The following is an 18,997-nucleotide window of genomic DNA, read 5'->3' as shown; positions in this document are numbered from 1 at the left end:
CTCATCCAATGGACCTCATCCCAGGCACTGTTCCTTTCACAGTAAAGAAATAAGATAAACCAAAGACCAGGTGCACCTCTGGGTAATGTGAAAATTAGCACTCCTGTGTATTATTAGAAAGTAGAGTAATAAATAACCAATGGCATAAGTAAGCACCAACACTTTTCCCACCTTTTTAAAAAAAATACACATTGGGGCCATCAACACAACATCAAAGTGAAAAAGCCATCTTCCGATTACTTCAAATCTCAATTATTCAGAGTTCTTACATATGAAATCCTGGACCCACTGAATTCAACTGAAAAACTAGCAAGATTGTAAAGACAGGAGGAATTCCACAGTGCATTATCAGCTAGGACCTTCCCTGTAGGATATAATGCATTACATCCCAGGTAAACTAACAATTTTTTTTTCCGGATCTTCTAAATAACATACATAATACCTTCTTTGATAACATTTATTTTTTAAATTTGACCTTTCTTCATCCAGTGACAGTCTACTTACATTTTATTCATTGCAATATAACAGATAGCATTGGACCCATAGCTCGGAGGGTTTCTGAGCAGTAGTTCATAACAGTAAGACTGCTGTGTATCAAATTAAACTGCTATTTTTTAAAATTTTTTTTTCAGGCAAACCAGAATTGTAGCTAAGTAACAAGGATGATGTTTTATTTTTATTTTATTATTTGTAGTTTAGGTACGTAGATTTAAAAATTCAAAATCAACAAAGGAGAGAAGAAAAGTTACATATGCCTCCACAAAACCTGTATATTGTGAATTACTCGAAAGTAATGTTAATAATTCAAATGTCTCTAAAAGAAATGGTGGGATTAAAGAATTAATCAGAAACTGACATTATGGCCTTCTCAATAGTTGATTATATACATTTATTTGTTTATTCACAGCACATCTTTTATTTTTTATTACATTCTGGCCACTGACTATGAATCAGTTGGTACAATTTTCAGGTCATTTTATTTCACTGATTTCACTGACAGGAAATATGTTGTTAAATATGTTAGCTAATATAATTCTGCATACTTCAAGCTAACTTTATACTCCCTGCTATTATACTCTCTAGCTGAAATATAACATTAAAGTACTAGAAGAATTATACTGCTGATAGTAGGAAGCAATAGAGAATTTTTTCTGGTAATACCACCTGCCTTTTCCTTTTGGAGAATATGGTTTCCTGGCAATCTAATCTTATCAGGCCAGCTCCTGATTAAAAGACAAATAAACCCCACAATGATTAACATCTTCCATGATAAATATGTCCACTAACTCAGTCTTCTAATTATAAATGGATTTTTAATATAGAATATTTAATGACTATTTTTCTACTCGTATGTCATTTTTCTTATCTATTATAACAGAACTGAATTCAAGTGGAAAGATTTAGCTTGTCTCTACTGAGTAAAAAGACACAACTCACAGTCTTCGGTATATTGCTCATCTCATTTCACATAACTCAGCCAACAAGTTTTTGTTCTGTCCTTAGAAAAATTCTAGATGTGCACAAATAACACATTTCCCTTCGTGTAAAGATTGTTGCTTTTCATTAATGTCATTTCCTACTCCACTTGGACACTCCTTTTTACTTCTAGGTGTTTATTACTTGAAGACAATGTTCTCACAGATGATTTTGTTCTTCTAACCTCTATAATTATCTTTGAACTCCCCTGAGTTCCATTCACTTTTAAAAACTCTTGGGTACTGAAAAGGGATTAGAAATAAGTCATTAATAAATATAACTGTTTCCTTGTTCTGTAAGGAAAAAAGATTATGATCTCTCTGCTTAGTTAGACTGACTGCTGCACACATCCAATTTTCAGTTCATTCACACTGCTGAGTTCTCCCCACCCATTTTCCATGTTAGTTTTTCTGCATACTTTCCTCACAATGGCAATCTGCTGGGCCTAATTCATCTCCTGGTACATTTCTTTAGATTGGTTACTGTCTTCAGCAGCCTACTTATTCAGGAAGTACAAAGCCCAAAGCTGTGACATTAATCAGACACTGTGCAGACCTGCTTCTGGGGACTGAATTATTGACGTACTTTTTTTTTTTACGATGCCACATTGAATTCAACATAGAAGTATCAGTGGCGTACTTGTGAAGTCCTCACAATGATTTTAAAGTGTCCAAGGTAACACGAAACATTTCCTGCCTTTTAGTGGGAGCAGATTATTTTGGGAAAAAATATAATCGTATCACATAATATCTGCACATATTATATTTGGAATAATAAGATCTGCCACTGACACTATTTGTTGGATTGTTCAAAATTAAAAGTGTGCTCATATTTATGTGAATATTGGCTTGGACTTCCTAAGGAGAATCAATCCTGATAAAGGAATTATGAATACATGCAGTAAATACATAGTTCAAGAAGAGGCAGCCGTTTTCATTCAAAGTTGTTTATTCTTATTTTAGTGATCAGCTGACTGAAGCAGAAGAGTTGAGGTACTACATGAGGTCAGTCTTATATTAGGGGTTTGTGCTGAAGTTGAAGCCAAAATTTGCTTGTTACCAGGGTGTTTTTTTTTGCAACCCTTTATGTATCATTTCCTCATGAGAATTCATAATACTGTAGCATTAAGAGTAGTAAGTAGAGCAGTTCACCTGCTTGATATATTTTTCATGTTAATATTTCTCATTTTAATTAGCTTTTGTTAACTTTTTTTTTTGATTGTTATACGGTAAAAATATGTTGTACTTGTCGTAGCAAAAGTGCGACATAACAAGGACTTCCCACTGTGTAACTGTGCTAATCATCAGACTTTAAGTTCTAATTATGCTATTTCTGAAGCATTAAGGTTCACATCTAACAATTAAATGATACCAAAGACAAATCTTTCTATTTAACCTGCTGTGAAGCTATACATGTCTGAATTAACTTTCCTGAAAAAGCACATACGAACATACAGTTTATATTTCTGTTTTGGTAGAAATGTACTGTGTAGTTTAGCAACACCAAAGATTGTTTTTACTTTCTTTACCAGGTAAATGGACTGAGTCATGGACTAACTAGCAGGTTAGTTTGGAGGCATGACAAACCTCTAATATAATATCTCTTAAATATCTGACATGTCCTATATTATGTGTGATAAGATCACAATATTGATCAAAAGTGATGAGAGGAACTGTGTAATATTTTACTGTGAAGGCAGCAAGTGAAAATGAGAAAATACCATGCAGGAATGGGGTATCTTAGGGATCAAGGTTTTTGTTCCAAAGTCAAAGTAGTAATAGTCAAAGAAGTAACTGTAATATAGTAAAACCTGATCTTTACATATGCTCGGACATTACTTTTAAAACACTGTCATTCTTAGGGACTGATGACAAAAGAAAACACTCCATATCTCACAAAAGACTTGTATTTTTTTGTTTGTTTTGTTAGTTTTTTGTTTGTTTGTTTTCTTTTTACTCATTTCATAAATTATCAGTGTTTTTCAAGGCTGAGGGCATCTTATCAAAGGGTTAGTGAAAGCTTGAAAGGGGCAGTTAAAAACAAAACAAAAAAAACACACATATTCAAAAAAATACGGGAAACTAGAAGCCAATCGTACACCAGTGCCTGAAACCACTACAGCCTTTCAAAGAATTTATAAAGTTGCCTGCACATTATTCAGGACCATACCCATAGAGTATGGTGAAACTGGTAAGATGTTTAAAGAATTTTTCCTATTAAGCAAAACTGAAGTGTTTTTTTTTTTTTTTCACAAATAAACAATAATGTTTACAGTTTTTTGTTGTCTTGTTTTGAAATTATATAGGAGCACTTACTCAGAATGCTGCTGACTGAACATAATTATTTGGAAGTTTAAAGCTTTGGATAATGATGAGCATGGTTTCCTCAAAAACACAGATTTTGGTATGTGTATATAATGACGGTGTGGTTTGCTTATGTTCTGAGTTAGAATGGATATTCCTTACATATGCAGAATATAAACTAGATTAGCTTCTGTTGAATGATACTGTGCTAAGTCTTTATAACACATAGAGATACACACTTTGATGTAGAACTCTTACATTCCTTTGTGATTTTTACCTAATTGTGGTATACATAGCAATTTTGAGGAAAGTTTCGTTTTAGGATTTGAATTTTAACCTAAACTAAGAGTTTGAAGTGAGGTACCATGGGAAGTAAGAAGCTCCCAGAGTGAAAATGAATGAGCTACAAAACAAACAAGGTAAGGGAACAAATATTCCACCTCCTGGCTGCTATCTGAACACATGGAATATACACCCTTCTGACATCCTTAAGCTTTCATCTGTTGGAGCTGTTTTACTGTTTAATACTTTTCTAACCATGAGTAGAATGGGATGAAAGAGAAGGCATCTCTATTTACATAGATACTGGATGGATAATTAATAGTACTCTCTGAAAAATGAAATTCTTATCTTTAAATTCATCTCAGTGAGGATTACTGCAGTATGAAGGTGAATTGTGCTACGGATACATGTATATACACCTCCATAGTATGTATATGTAAAAAGATTAATATGATTAAAACTTTTTGAGCATTAATGTTATTGAAATATAATGTCTTAACAGTTACAAAGTTCTGCTAATTAAAATGCTAGAATTTGTATTCTCTTTATTGAGCTTTCTTTAATATGCATAAACTGAGATATATAAAGGTACACTGTGTGTTGCAATGTTACCTTGCCCCAGGCAATTTCAGCATCCAAATTGCTAGGCATCCCCTGCACAGATGATCTCTTTGTCAATTCCGCATCTGTCGCTGCAAGCCATTCTGTCAGAGCATTAATTTCTTTTCGTAGCTTCCGGGACAATTTCAAGCATTTCTCTAACTCTTGCTTTTTTTCTGTAACCTGCGGAAATAAAACATGTGTTTCTTAACTCTTCAGTCTAACTGGTTTGATGATTCTTATAGTATATTCTAAGTGTCACTTACATATAAAAGCTTGAAATTTTACAAGCCAAGTTGCACTTTTAATATATTTGTCTTTAGTTCTCAGTATCTGCAATTTTGCTGCTAGAATGCAAGTACCTATAACAAAAACATGTGCATAAAGAGGCTAGTTTGAACTAGCAGAAGACCCCTGCAAATCCCCTTCTCTCTTTTGAAGTCATGCCTAGCAAACTAATTTAGAACAGATGAATTAACAGGCTTTCCCTGAGACACAGCATAAATGTCAAAATCCTTCAAGGAGTATATTTTCATACAGATGGCTATATAGTCATATTGAATACTCAACATTTTCTATCTGTGTAACTACACCATATAGAAGAAAAAAGACTCTCTGCCAAACAAACCCTCAAATTTTCAAGCACAAAAGTCATTGAATGATGTCAAACTAAGGCAACACAGTTAAACTTAAGTTTTGAACTTCTCAGAATGCTTTTTTGTTGTCTGAATAACAGTCTTTAAATGTAGTATTTTTGCATAGGATTTTTTTTTCTTCTTTTTCAAAGCAAACAAAAAATCAGCAAAAACATCCATCATTTGTAAATCCTTTCTATGGTTTAATAACACCTATTTGGGTTACTGTGGAACATACAGTTTGCACTACGTTCTTTGGTGTGTTCTTTATTAAAGCTCTCTCACACACCTCCCACCACCTTTTAAAAAATGTGTCTGCAACTTTAGTATGATGCTCCCAGAGCAGAATCACTCACACCCATCCTGCAATAGGAACACTTGTAGTTTGGACAGATTTTGCTTTCTTTCATAGAGAACAGGAAAACCAAGGTGTCCAGGAAAACCGTGTCCCCATGCAAATCTGTTTGACATTGACTAAAGATTATGCACCTCTGTTCCAAATAAATCAACAACAAAAAGGTAAAATGTACATTTTCCTAGAGAGCTTCACAAGCATTTACTATGAGTAGGGTGTATTACAGACTTTTTAAAGGAAGTTTAGTCTGTAGACTGTAAACCCAAGTTTCTTTCCCACAGTCCACAATCCTCCATCATAGCCCTTTCTCTACTTCTTCCTCCTCATCTCCTGTCTGTTTTGTCACTTCTAGTTTCCTTAGAGCACCAACCCACGCTCACATTTGCCTGTAACCTATCACCCAGCTCAAGTCCCGTGAAATTGATTCTGGAGCTTTTACTTGGGAGTCTTCACCACAGACTTATCTGCAGCACCTTTATGTTTTTCTTTACACTTTCCAACCTTTATGGCCTACCTAAGTCATATACTCCACCACTACCTTCCAATCTTCCAGCTATCCATGTTCACGACTTCACCCTCACAGCTTCTCAGTTAGGATTTTCATATGCTGAACATTCTGGATGAGAAGTAATATGGACAATATATGTGCTATTTTTAAAGTTCTTTTAAGCATATTACCTGATGCCCGGAAGGAAAGCCGAGTATTTGTCTTGACTGTCCTGTAAGGTATTTTGGTTAACATTCTGCGGGATGGGAGGAACACAATCTTCCCTACAAGCCCCTGAGCATGTTCAGGAAGAGAGGTAAGTTTCTGAATATTTAATAGAGCAGGCAGAAGACTAAGTGAAGGGATCTCACATAGGAACTTACACCACAATGGGCATTAGGAGATTGGTAATTAGAAAATATGAATTAATACATTATGTTCTGCTGAAATTAAAACAAAATGCTGATCAATGAAGGTGGATTGAGAGAGTGCAGTAGGTCACAAACATTTAAAAGAAATAACCTTGCATGTCAATTAATAACTGAGATTGTAGCCACTGACTTTTATTTATGTATTTTTTAATTGCAGTCTTTGTATTTCTCCCTTAAAACAATAAAATAATTAATAAAATTGAATAAATACAAGCATATCATAACCGGAACTTCTAAGTTACACTTCTATTTTAGTTGCTTACCACCGCCCATATCAAGACCCTGTTTTTGCTTAATTTTGTACACTGTGATTAATTTTCCCCTCATGTTGACGGTAAGACTATTTCTGTTCATGAAATTAGGATTTTTTTTTTGGGGGGGGGGGGGAGGGGGGAGTGGGCTGCAGGGGGCACTTTCAAATTTTTCCCCATCTCTATATTAGATCTTCTCCAAGAGTGCAACCACTGGCAGCAAGTACCATTGTCTACAGTAGTATCAGGTATCCAAAACTGGTATCAGTGTATTCTAAAACTATGATGGCTTTTGAAGAAATATTTGTATGGCTCTATACATCTCTAAACTCTGTGTATACTGTCAATAATATTATCCTATTCCCATGCACACTGTGTATATCTGGAGGTTACAAATTTATCAGTTCCTGCTTATACTTTAAACGTAAAGATGTATTTCTAAAGACAAATAGGAAACAGTGCCACCTTAAGGCCTTCTGTTTCAGACAGTGATATCAAACATACTATCTCCATAAATTTACTCTATATTTTAAAACTATTTAAGCTATGTTAATGGTTTACTTGAAAGAATCTTTGTCTGTAATAATAAAAATACAATGAAAAAAATAGATATTTAAGGCAAAAAGAAAGGTATTTCACATCCAAATACAGCCAAAGTTGAATAGTCAAATTCCTGTGCAGCACTGGGCTTGTGAGGAATCACTCTAGCATGCATTGCCCTTAGGAGAACACCGAGAACATTATTACTGTCACTTTGTTTTAGAGAGTCTAGCCCCCTCTTCTGCTGAATTATCATAAAGTGATTTGTGAGCATGCTACAGACCCTACATCATAGCTACTCACAACCAGCACACTACCTAAGCTGTACCTATTTGTGTGTATATGCATACATGTGTTTCTCTCAAAGAGAGAATAATGAATTCACAAATGAGTGAACGCAAGCACAAGCATGGAATACTTACATTAAATGCAACCACTATCACATGACATTTAACCACATTTTGTTTTCTTATAATTTCATTTCAAAACTATTTACACTGAGGCCACCACTAAAGTTTCAAAATTATTTATCATGTTCTCAAAGCATATTTGGCTAAAAACAAAGGGCAAAATTTCTGGACAGACAAAACTCATTTCTAGACCAAAAAGGGGGTTAAAATCTGATACTACCTAATCAATTAGGTTTATTGATAGGAATAGATATCCAAATGTGTATATGCTAAAAACAAAAGAAGCAAATTAAAAAACAAACAACAACTACAACAACTCCTCTTCTTAAGGGGAAGTACTTCTAGGTTCAGGATCTCAAGTATTGATACAAAAAAAAAAAAAAAGCAAAACTCCGGTAGGTGTTGTACAAAATTAGTAAACATTATTGTAATTTTTCTGTCCACTTGAGAGAACAACACTTCACCATGTTTGAATTACTGAATGATACCTCACACACTCTTAAGAATGTGCTTATTAAGCATTGTTTTAAATATAGGGGACCTCCTGAAACGCTATATATGAAATCACACAAGTGAGTCTACACTTGAACATGTGTTTTCCCTAGGGCTACTCATTTCAGTCCTGAGATACCATTAGTTATAACTACTATCTTTTTTTTTTCTTTTTTTTTTTTCCTTCAAAAGAAAGACTATGGTTCTCCAGACTCAGTGCAATCAATTAGGACTGAAAATGGCTAAGTGATTATTCTAGTTCTCTAATTTTGGGCATTTGTGACCCTCTAAAACCATCAAATACCATTATATGTGAAAGCAAATGCGAAAAATTAAATCTAGGACAACAAAGGTAAAAACAACACTACAGATTTTTGAGAGATATTGGTTTTCAATATTGCTCACTTCAGATAACTAATGGCTTCCTAATGGCACATTTTTATCCCTTCATTAGTTGAGAGGTTTCCTCAAATAATGGCACCTGTCTAGCTGCAGCTACATTCAATACAATGTAGGAACAAATGCTACAGTCCTTTCTAAAATAATGGAGAAAACAAATATATTATATAATCTCCAATGATAGCTATCCACACCTTAATGAAGCAGACTTTTCAGTTTTATTTACACTCAAAAGCTTGATGTCTTTTAATACCTTTATTTTCTAGTAAGACAGAGAACTGTTTTAATTCAGGTTCCCAAACTTGTTTTATGCTATTGTAGTCAGTGGGGCCCAATAATCACCATGTGCTTAAAACACATACTGACTGATTAATCATTTATAGTTTCCCAAAATTAATATATATATATATATATTCTTTTCATTAGAAGTGTATAAATTTTAACAATAAACAGACAACCATATCTGAATTTCACAGTCTTCACACAGGCACTTGCTGCACCCAATTTACTCTAATCTTACAGTTTTTAGAAGTTCTGTGGATAGTTCTAATGAGGGCAGGAGGAGGAAAACAGATTAAGGACAGCTGTTAATTAAATTATTTGCATGAAGTTTTTCTTTAGGACAATGCCACAGCTCCTCTTCAGAGCTCAACAATCCTTGTAGCGGATTGCACTTCAGTAGCAGACAACACATTCCATAGATAACGCAGACCCAGAATAAAAAGCCTTTAGGAAATGATGCAATTGTTATAATTTTTAGTCATAGTCTTGTTGATACTGGTTAGTAGTCTGACTTTCCTATTGTCTGTTTAGTTGACTTTGAGGGAAAATTTGAGTGAACAAAAACATTATCCTGTTAGGAAGCATAGCAGCATCTTACTTTATGTGAGTTGATACAGAAATAGATGATGTAGAAATAAAAATTTTACACAATGAAAGACAATGCTTGGGAAATAAATAGAGATTGGTTCTATGAGGTTAGTTACATATAACTAATTTATCATTGGCGTAATGTAAAAAACTGCCACATTTTGAGAACTATTTGTCGTCGTTTTTTCATTTGTTTGTTTTTTATTTTTCTGCAGGTGAAGCTGAAGTAAGAGAATATTGGGAATGTATTCATGTACTCCTCCTAACTATATGCTAATACACACTAAGTGGTCAAACTGAGCACTGTACAAATGTCAGAATTTTTTTAAAAAACAAGTTTCCTAAACAATTATATTCCAAGGCAATACAGTTCTCATGACAGAGCTCAAAGGATGATCACTGTTGCTCAACATGAAGAAATGTAATGATCCCTATGGAACAGAGGATGACAAATGACTAATTTCTAAAAAAGAAAGCTTGCTCATATCTGATATCTGATATGTTAAACAATGGGACAGTTATTCCACATACTCATAAAAATATTCTATGTGATTTATATATTAGGATATAGCAAACAGCTAAGTTAGGGTTTTCCATGAGATTTAAACCAGGGAATAGTTATGACAAGAACTGAGCAGAGTTGTAGTTAAAGTCAGGAGTGCAGATGAAGCAAAGCAGAGTGGTACACAAATGCCTCCTGGGGAAAGCTGCAATAGCAAGAACTTATGGTCAATTTCTGGAAAACAGCAAATAGAAGCAAAATACTTAAAGATCTGTACAACCAGAGGCAGAAGAAAATGAAAACTAGAATTCTCTTTTATCAAGTAGCTCATTGGGAAAAAAAAAAAAAAGAAAGAAAAAAGTTATCAATTCACAAAAAGCATTTTTCTGACCTGAAGTGTTTTGAAACTAGTGACTGTTTGAGGCATTAAAAGGAAACAACACCTACCTCTGCCCTCCTCCACCCAAACCAACAAACTATTAGAAAAAAAAAAGTAAAAAGACAGGAAGTATAATTTTAAACTTTAATAAAGCAATTTTGTATTTTTCTAGAAGTTTTTTTTTCTTCTCTCAGCACAACTGAATAGACATTCTGATGACTGCCTTTGCCTCATTAACTCACCATACCAAGATTATTCTTCAGTTTGCCAGTTAAAAAGAGAGTGTAATTTTGTATTACCAAATACACAGCTTACCTTTGCACCCAATTCATTATATTGCAACTTCAAAGCTGTAAGCCTTTCATCCAGTTCTTTTGGGCTCTCTGTTTGCTGCTTTTGAACAATCTGCCTCCCAGTTTTTATCACTGTTTCCACTTCAGACTTCACCTCACTCAGGCTTTTATATAATTTCTATTCAAATAGAAATATGAAAGAGAAACACCCCCATTAAAAGAAGAATGATAAAATGATCACAGAAAAGATAAAGCTATTAGAAAGATGCACTAGAATTCTCTGTATTGTTTGCTGCCTAAAAACACCATCATGCATGACTTCGAGCACCTCCCACTCCCCTTTGAAAACTGGGGAGTTGAGAGTGCTCATCAGATACTAGGTATGTGACGTAAAGGTAAAGAAAAACTCACCCTGAGTGTGTATGTAATTAAATAAATAAAAAAATAAAGTGTAATTAAAAGTTTGAGAAAAAATTACCATTTTTTCTAAATCAGAAATCAAATTAATAGATTCAGAACAGCCTATCATTACCAATATTATTTTCAGACATGTCAGCAAATGTAAGAGTAGAAATGTTATAGAAAATACATGCCATCAGTCATTGTTATATGACAAAGGTAATTTTCAAACTGATTTAGATAATGCAGTATTTAAAACAACAACAAACATTTTCTGTCAACTTGTACAGCTCGTTGAATGTATTTAAATTATATAGATAGCAAGTAAAGTCACTTAAAAATCTAACAGTTTTTCGTATTACTAAATCAAGAGACTGGTAGGGTAGAGGTTTTTCCCTACATTTATCAAGTGTAATTCTGTTAACAAACTTAAATAATTAAAAAATCTACAGGAAGAAAGTATCATCAGCTAAACATGACTTGGTACCTCAAGCAATTTACCAGCCACATGAATGCCCAAATTAACATTCATGTAAATAGAAGTTGAATTTATTATTCTATTTAATCTAAGATTAAATTTTGGTCTAAAAAGGAAATTCCACTCAACTTAGCAGTGGGAAGAGATTCCACAGAAATGCAGAATATATTTTATCACAGAGGTATATAAAGAATGTGAAACATAAACCTTCTGCGAAACTATTTTTGAGATGTTATTTTTGAGATGTTCCATTTACATGGCAAAGCCTAGGTAGCAGGGGGGCTTCAAGGGTGACTTCTGTGAGCAGGACCCAAAAGCTGTCCCGTGTTAGACAAGAGACAGCTCCAGTTAGCTCGAAAAGCAACCTACTGGTGGCCAGAGCTGAGTGAGAACCAGCCCTGCAGCCCCCAAGGTCAGCGCTACTCCAGGCACGCAGCAGTAGTTCCCCTGCAGCCTGTGGTGGAGAGGGCCCTGGTGGAGCAGGCTGTCCCCCTGCAGCCCATGGGTCCCACACGGAGCAGATCTCCACGCTGCAGCCCGTGGAGGAGCCCACGTGGAGCAGGTGGATGTGGCCTGGAGGAGGCTGTGGCCCACGGAGAGCCCCCGCAGGAGCAGGCCCCGGGCCGGAGCTGCAGCCCGTGGAGAGGAGCCCACGCAGGAGCAGGGGGTCTGGGGGGAGCTGCCGCCCGCCCGTGGGGGACCCGTGCTGGAGCAGTTTGCTCCTGGGGAATGGATGGACCCCGTGGTACGGAGCCATGTGGGAGCAGTTCCTGAAGAGCTGCTGCCTGTGGGCAGGCCCTGCAGTCTCAGTTCGGGAAGGACGGCATCCCGTGGGAGGGACCCCACGTGGAGCAGGGGCAGAGAGTGACTGTGAAGGAGCAGCCGAGACGAAGAGTCAGGGACTGACCCCAGCCACCAGTCCCCGTTCCCCTGTGCTGCTCGAGGGGAGGAGGTGGATGGGGAGAAGGTGTTTTTGGTTTGCTTTTAGTTTCTCACTGCTCTACCTTGCTGGTAATAGGTAATAGATTTTATTAATCTCCCTATGCTGAGTCTGTTTTACCTGTAACAATAACTCTTGTGATCTCCCTGTCCTTATCTCAACCCTTGAGCCCTTTTTCATCGTATTTTCTCACTCTCGTCCTTTGAGGAGGGAGAGTGAGAGAACGGTTGTGGTGGAGCTCAGCTGCCCATCCATGTGATACCACCACAGATGTCTAGCTTAATTCTGTGTTCTGGCATTTTGCTATCATGTGCTGCAAAATAAATACACTGTCCTGTACACTTTGACAGAACTGCAGAATAAATTACACTATACTTTTTTTTTCAGCTGTAATTTTTTGAGCTTCTCTTTTATCAGTGGTATCTCTCACAACATAAAATCTGTGTCTAGTATACCTGGACAGTAAAGACATTTTTTCCAAGCACATTTTCTCCATAATCTGAATTACCAAGATGACTCTCAACATGATTGTTATTTCATTTACTTAAAGGCAGTAGGTATATAAACCAACTACTCTCTAGGTACCCTATATAAAAGATACACTCTTCATCACTGAAAATATGCCAACAAATTAGGAAGCTGTTGTGTGATAGACACTGGTCATATCTGATCAGATAATATGAGTAGATTTTTAAAACAAGTATCATGAGATTCCTTGTAGAGAATAATGATCTAAAAACATATTCCTACAACATGATAGCTATGGGGCTACAAAAGCTAGCTACTGAGTGAAACTAAGCACAGGGATTCTAATTACCATGTAATTCTGATAAAAATATGAATTTAAAGGTAACTGCATTAAAAAAAATATGTAAAAAAATAGAATCAACTTATTCCACACTTATTTTTTTATTCTTACATTTAGGTCTGAAAGAAGTTAAGGGAAAAAAAACTGTCTTCAGGCATGCCAAAGTGCCAGAAAACAAACAAAACAAAAACTAAACAAAACAAAAACAGCTGAAGACAAGCATCTGATTGCCCTGATATTTGCTGTTAAAATCTCCATTTTACTGTTATCAAAACTGTGTTCATCTTTATCTCTACTTCTTGTCAACAATAAGGGATTACAAGGGTATTAATGTGATGCATACAGATTTTTCCTCGTATTCTTTAGGACATATTCAGGTCTCTTTTGCTCTTGTACCATAAAAAAGCCACAGCATGACATCTCATGAAAGCTGCAATGGTTTTGCTTTATGTTTTGAGCTTCCTGGCTAGAAAACCAGGCATTGCATGCATCGCAACCCCATATATTACAGCATTCCATGACGTTAGCAGATGGTGGAAAATAGATCCCATCCATGAAAATAAACTCATATGCAAGATGGAAGGGAGGATTAGAAAGAATTCCTGACTTATATTCTCATATAGTGGAAGTCACAGAATCACAGAATGTTAGGGATTGGAAGGGACCTTGAAAGATCATCTAGTCCAATCCGCCTTCTGGAGCAGGAACAAGATACTGCCATACCCTCTGCAAGGAGGAGGAGAGGCCCACAGCCCGCTCACTCCTACACTCCCTCTGGGTTGTTTGCATACAACCAGGCGTTCTTCCAGAATACCTTGCTATAATTTAACTATAAATGCACCCTGGAGTATATAGCCCTAAATTTCTTTGGTTGGGGCATATAATTGGGGCATAGCTGAGATTGGAACCTGTATACAGAGGTCACGTTTTTTCCTGAGGTAAGGTAGTACTCTGTCCTGGTTTCAGTTAGGACAGAGTTAATTTTCCTCCTAGTAGCTGGCAGGGTGCTATGTTTTGGATTAGAATGAGAAGAGCGCTGATAACATGCTGATGTTTTAATTGTTGTAGAGCAGTGCTTACACCAAGCCAAGGACTTTTCAGCTTCTCGCTCTGTCCTGCTAGCGAGCAGGCTGGGGATGCAGCAGGAGCTGGGAGGGGACAGACCCAGGACAGCTGACCCAAACTGGCCAAAGGGGTATTCCATACCATCTGACGTCATGCTTGAACAATATATAGGGGTGGCTAGCCGGGGTGGAGGGGGGGGGGGCCGGCTGCTCGGGGATAGGCTGGGCATCGGTCAACGGGTGGTGAGCAATTGCATTGTGCATCACTTATTTCGTACACATTATTACTATTACTATTATTATTATTATTATTGTTATTCTTTTCCCTGTCTTAATAAACTGTCTTTATCTCAACTCACAGGCTTCACTTTCCTGTTTCTCTCCCCCATCCCGGAGAGGGAGGGGGGAGGGTGAGTGAACGGCTGTGTGGTGTTTGGCTGCCAGCCGGGCTAAACCACAACATACTCATTCAGTCAGCTCAAAAATACCCCATGACTGAATAAATTCTGAAAGTCCATGCCCATCGTTTGAAAGTACACTGAAATTAGAATATTTTATTTTTTTTAAATTTTGTGATTAACTGATACTTTGTTTCTCATCCTGAATTCCAGATAACATTCCGTGCTCTTTAACTTTCTCCATATAAATTCATATTTTCAAGATTTTTCATTCTTTTAAGTATCCTACGTTTCTTTGTCATGATGGAAGAAGACAACACCATATAAAAAGGAAAAATAATTTACTTTAAGACTGCTAGAGAAATATCACCATGCTATTATAGCTTGGCAAGCTCTGAAATCGAACAGTTTTAAACATATAAATGTTCTTCTAACCTCATTTGCAAACAAGGGAAATTGCACAAGGAGGATAAATCCCTTCTCTCTGTCTTCTCTCTCCACCTCCTAACCATATCCCCCCCCCCCCCCCAATCAAGGGTTAACTAAAAAGGTTCCAAATACTTTCATCGCATAACTTTCCTCTTAAATCTTTCTCAGATTTTCTAATTCCTCTCACAGGCATATTAAAATCATAGCTGAAAATACTATACATTCTAAGGACTGAACAGACAGGAAAGAGAGTATTTTTATATGTATTTTTATATATTCACCATGCAGTGATCCAACTGTGATTGTACTACTTCCTGCTCAACACTGTTCAACTCCAACTTGGGCACCTGCAGTTTCACTTCATCTAAAATTCTTTTACATTCTTGTAGACGTTGTTCAAAATTGGCTGGCTTTTGAAACAAGCGAAACTTCACAGAGACATCCTGCAGCTTTTTCTGAAAAGTAAACAGGGATGAATATTAAATGTCAAATGAAATCAACATTGAAGACAAGCCTTAGATCCATTTCAGCATGCTTAGAAAGCATTATCAATCAGCACAGTTCCTCATTTAAACATTTGAAATCTTTTTTGGGAAAATACCACCAGCAGAGAATCTTGGTCTGTATGGGAAGAAAAAGATCATCCAGGGCACTGGAAGCAGTAGAGACAGGGACAAAAGAGCCTGTGTAATGGACTGAAGAAATGGAAAGTTTTTATATTATCCAGTATGTATAATGTTGGGGATGGGAAGAAAATGGAGGTTTAGAGGCTTGAACATAATACAAAGAGTTCTAGAGTGGATGGTCATCAGCTCTCTATCATGTTGCTGCTTCTTGGTATTAGGAGTGAATATTTTAGTCCCTTAAATGAACTCAAATAAAATTGCTGGGCCGTAAGTAGGTCTAACGCAAAAACTTAATCTATAAAATTGATTTATATTTCAATTAAACAAAAGAAAAAAGAAAAAAAAAAAAAACACCACCATAACCTAGAGGAAGAAACTGATCTGAAGGCAAAAAAAAATAAAAAAAATCTATGAAAAGCATGGCTCCTAATTTCACAATTTTCACAATTTGTTATCTTTGTCATTTAATTATATTGCTTATTCACATGATCCCTACCTTAGGGGGAGGGAAAGTAATTAGAAATATAGCAAAGAAAGGGCATTTTAATTATCTACAGGAATAAGAACTCATTTCTCTTTAGAAGTATAGAGCAAACTACTAGTAGGGTAAGTTTTTCTACTGTTTGAAAAATAGAACATCACTAAGAAATGGATAACTAATTAAATAGGAACTCAGCATTTGCAAACACAGTTTTGATATTTTGTCTTCAAATCTTGGACACTTTATACCAATACACTGTTTTCTGTACTATACAAACTTCAGAAGAACTATAATAAGGAACAGAATTGGACTATACATAAAAACATATGGCGTTATTTAATTTTTATTTTTTTATTTTTTCGAAAAGTGAAATCATGCTTACCATGTTTATTAGAATTCTATGAAAGAGCCAGGAATCATATTCTAATATGAGTAGAAAACATTGCTAGGTACCACAGAAACCTTAATCATAGAATCACAGAACGGTTTCAGTTGAAAGGGACCTTAAAGATCACCTAGTTCCAACCCCACTGTGATGGGCAGGGACACATTCCACCAAACCAGGTTGCCCAAAGCCCTATCCAACCTGGCCTTGAACACCTCCAGGGATGGGGCATCCATAACTTATCTGAGAAACCTGTTCCAGTGCCTCAGCACCCTCTGAGTAAATAATGTTTTCCAAATATCTAATCTAAACCTACACTCTTTTAGCTTAAAACTGTTACCCCTTGTCCTATCACTACACTCCCTGACATAGAGTCCCTCTCCAGCTTTTTTTATAGGCCCCCTTTTAGGTACCGGAAGGACTTAGATTTCTAACACTTCTTTCTGACAACGTTCCTTGTTAAACTCTCTTAATGAAGTTGAGATCCAGTGGGGTAAGGAAGGAAGTAGCTCCATGGATAAATAAGTAAACAAATGCATAGGAATAGGAAACATAATTGGAATAAATGATATCACTTTTTTCTTCAGTGTGTTTGCCTACACTAAATTCATAATTAGTTTTTCTTCTTCTTGTGATACTTCAACTTGATGAAGATCAAGTCATGGGGGAAGCTTGCAATGGCCCATCATTATCTGTTACAATTTGTGTTGGTCAATACATTAAAAACGACATAGAAAAGAGAGAGAATGGTGATACTAATGGTAGAGAAAATGAAAGTCATCTGTGAGGAGTCACTGAAAGATTGCAGAGTACTGCAGGTCTATAGGAGAAAAACAGAGAAATAGTGTTTAATCCTGCCAAAATTAAGTAATGAACATCATAAAAACAAACAAAAAAACCCCACCAACAAACAACAACAACAAAAAAAAACCACCAACAAACTAAGCTTTATATGCAAGTGGGATCTAAATTATCTAACAGAACTCTCACTGGAGTTATAAGAGATACATATAATAGTTACATTATATACTTACATATCTCTCACAGTTAAGAAAATATCAGGCCAACACTTAAAAGCAGCCAAAAAAACAAATTGGTTATTTGGAACATAAGGAACAAAAGAGAAAATACATGTCACTGTGTAAAAGTCACTGTATAAAGCTACATTGTGCTCAAACACTGTGCAGTTTTGATCCCCTCATCTCAAAAACAAACTGTAAAAATAGAAAATGTGTAAAGAAGAATGACAGGGCAATCAAAGCTATATATCTCAAGGTCTCAGTATTAGCTAAACATACTAGTCAGTCTGGAAAAGAGACAACCAAGGGTGAGTAAAATTAGCAGCATGCAAAAAGTTGAATAGCAAATGACATCTGTTTCTCAAAATCCATGAAGAAGGTGACACCAAATTAAACTTCTTACAGGAAACAAGATGAACAAAAGGAAGACTTCAATGTGTAGCATTCAGTTAAATTGTGTTCAATGAACTTGTGGATTCTAGCAGTTTACAAAAATTCATAAAGCCATTAGATGTGTGTTTTTAAATACCTCTGACCCAGAAGACTGTCAGCTGCAAATCACTGAGGAAGCATCACTAAATGTTCATGTTACTTATCACTGACTTCTGGCTACTGCTGATGACATGGTATTGTACTAAACAGATCTTTGGTCAGAAGTAACATGAGAATTCTTTAAACGCATATAAAATGTAGTTAGCCAAGTTTATTTCATACCAACAGCTGAACTGATGGCAGTGCTCAAACGTTATAGTCAGGTAAACTTGGCTGGCCTGTATAAAGGAAGAGTATAGAAACAACTGAGGGGAGAAAAGGAAAGACCACAACTAACTCAGTATCATTCATTGCTTCTTTTGAGAAAAATAACTTAGCTAGAAGCACAAGATTTGTATTTTATTCAAAACTGAAACTACGTGTAATTAAATATTTTTGGAGATTTTCCATTTGTTTATATCTTACTATCTTCAATAATGTTAAAATATCACTTTTGATATAGTGTTTTTTTTTTGTTTGTTTTTACTATGACACACCATGCTTACCTTAAAAGACAGATGAAAGTCATAAAGAAACAAGAATGTCATTTGTCTGCTGTGTGATTTCTTTCCACAAAGGTATTGGTATCAAATTTTCAAAAATAGCAAATCCTCAGACAAGATTCCTCTTCTGCGTAACAATTCTAGCCTGGTAGGACTAACTAGGTATTAAGTCACCATGGCAGAAATAAATTATTATTTCGCTAATTCAACCTTTTCCACTTAACTTCGAAA

General features: G+C 35.9%; 1 protein-coding gene across 1 annotated transcript in view; it reads right to left on the bottom strand.

Moving 5' to 3' along the window:
* Window positions 1-18,997, bottom strand: part of DMD (dystrophin) — a 1,075,555-nt gene that overhangs the window by 671,878 nt on the left and 384,680 nt on the right. The window contains 3 exon segments of the mRNA XM_035542302.2: window positions 4,674-4,844; window positions 10,728-10,883; window positions 15,503-15,676. Coding sequence (XP_035398195.1) covers window positions 4,674-4,844; window positions 10,728-10,883; window positions 15,503-15,676 — 501 coding nt within the window.

Source organism: Cygnus atratus, chromosome 1 (assembly GCF_013377495.2).
Source record: "Cygnus atratus isolate AKBS03 ecotype Queensland, Australia chromosome 1, CAtr_DNAZoo_HiC_assembly, whole genome shotgun sequence".
In the NCBI taxonomy this organism is placed as follows: domain Eukaryota; kingdom Metazoa; phylum Chordata; class Aves; order Anseriformes; family Anatidae; genus Cygnus; species Cygnus atratus.
This window is presented reverse-complemented; position numbering and strand designations above follow the sequence as displayed.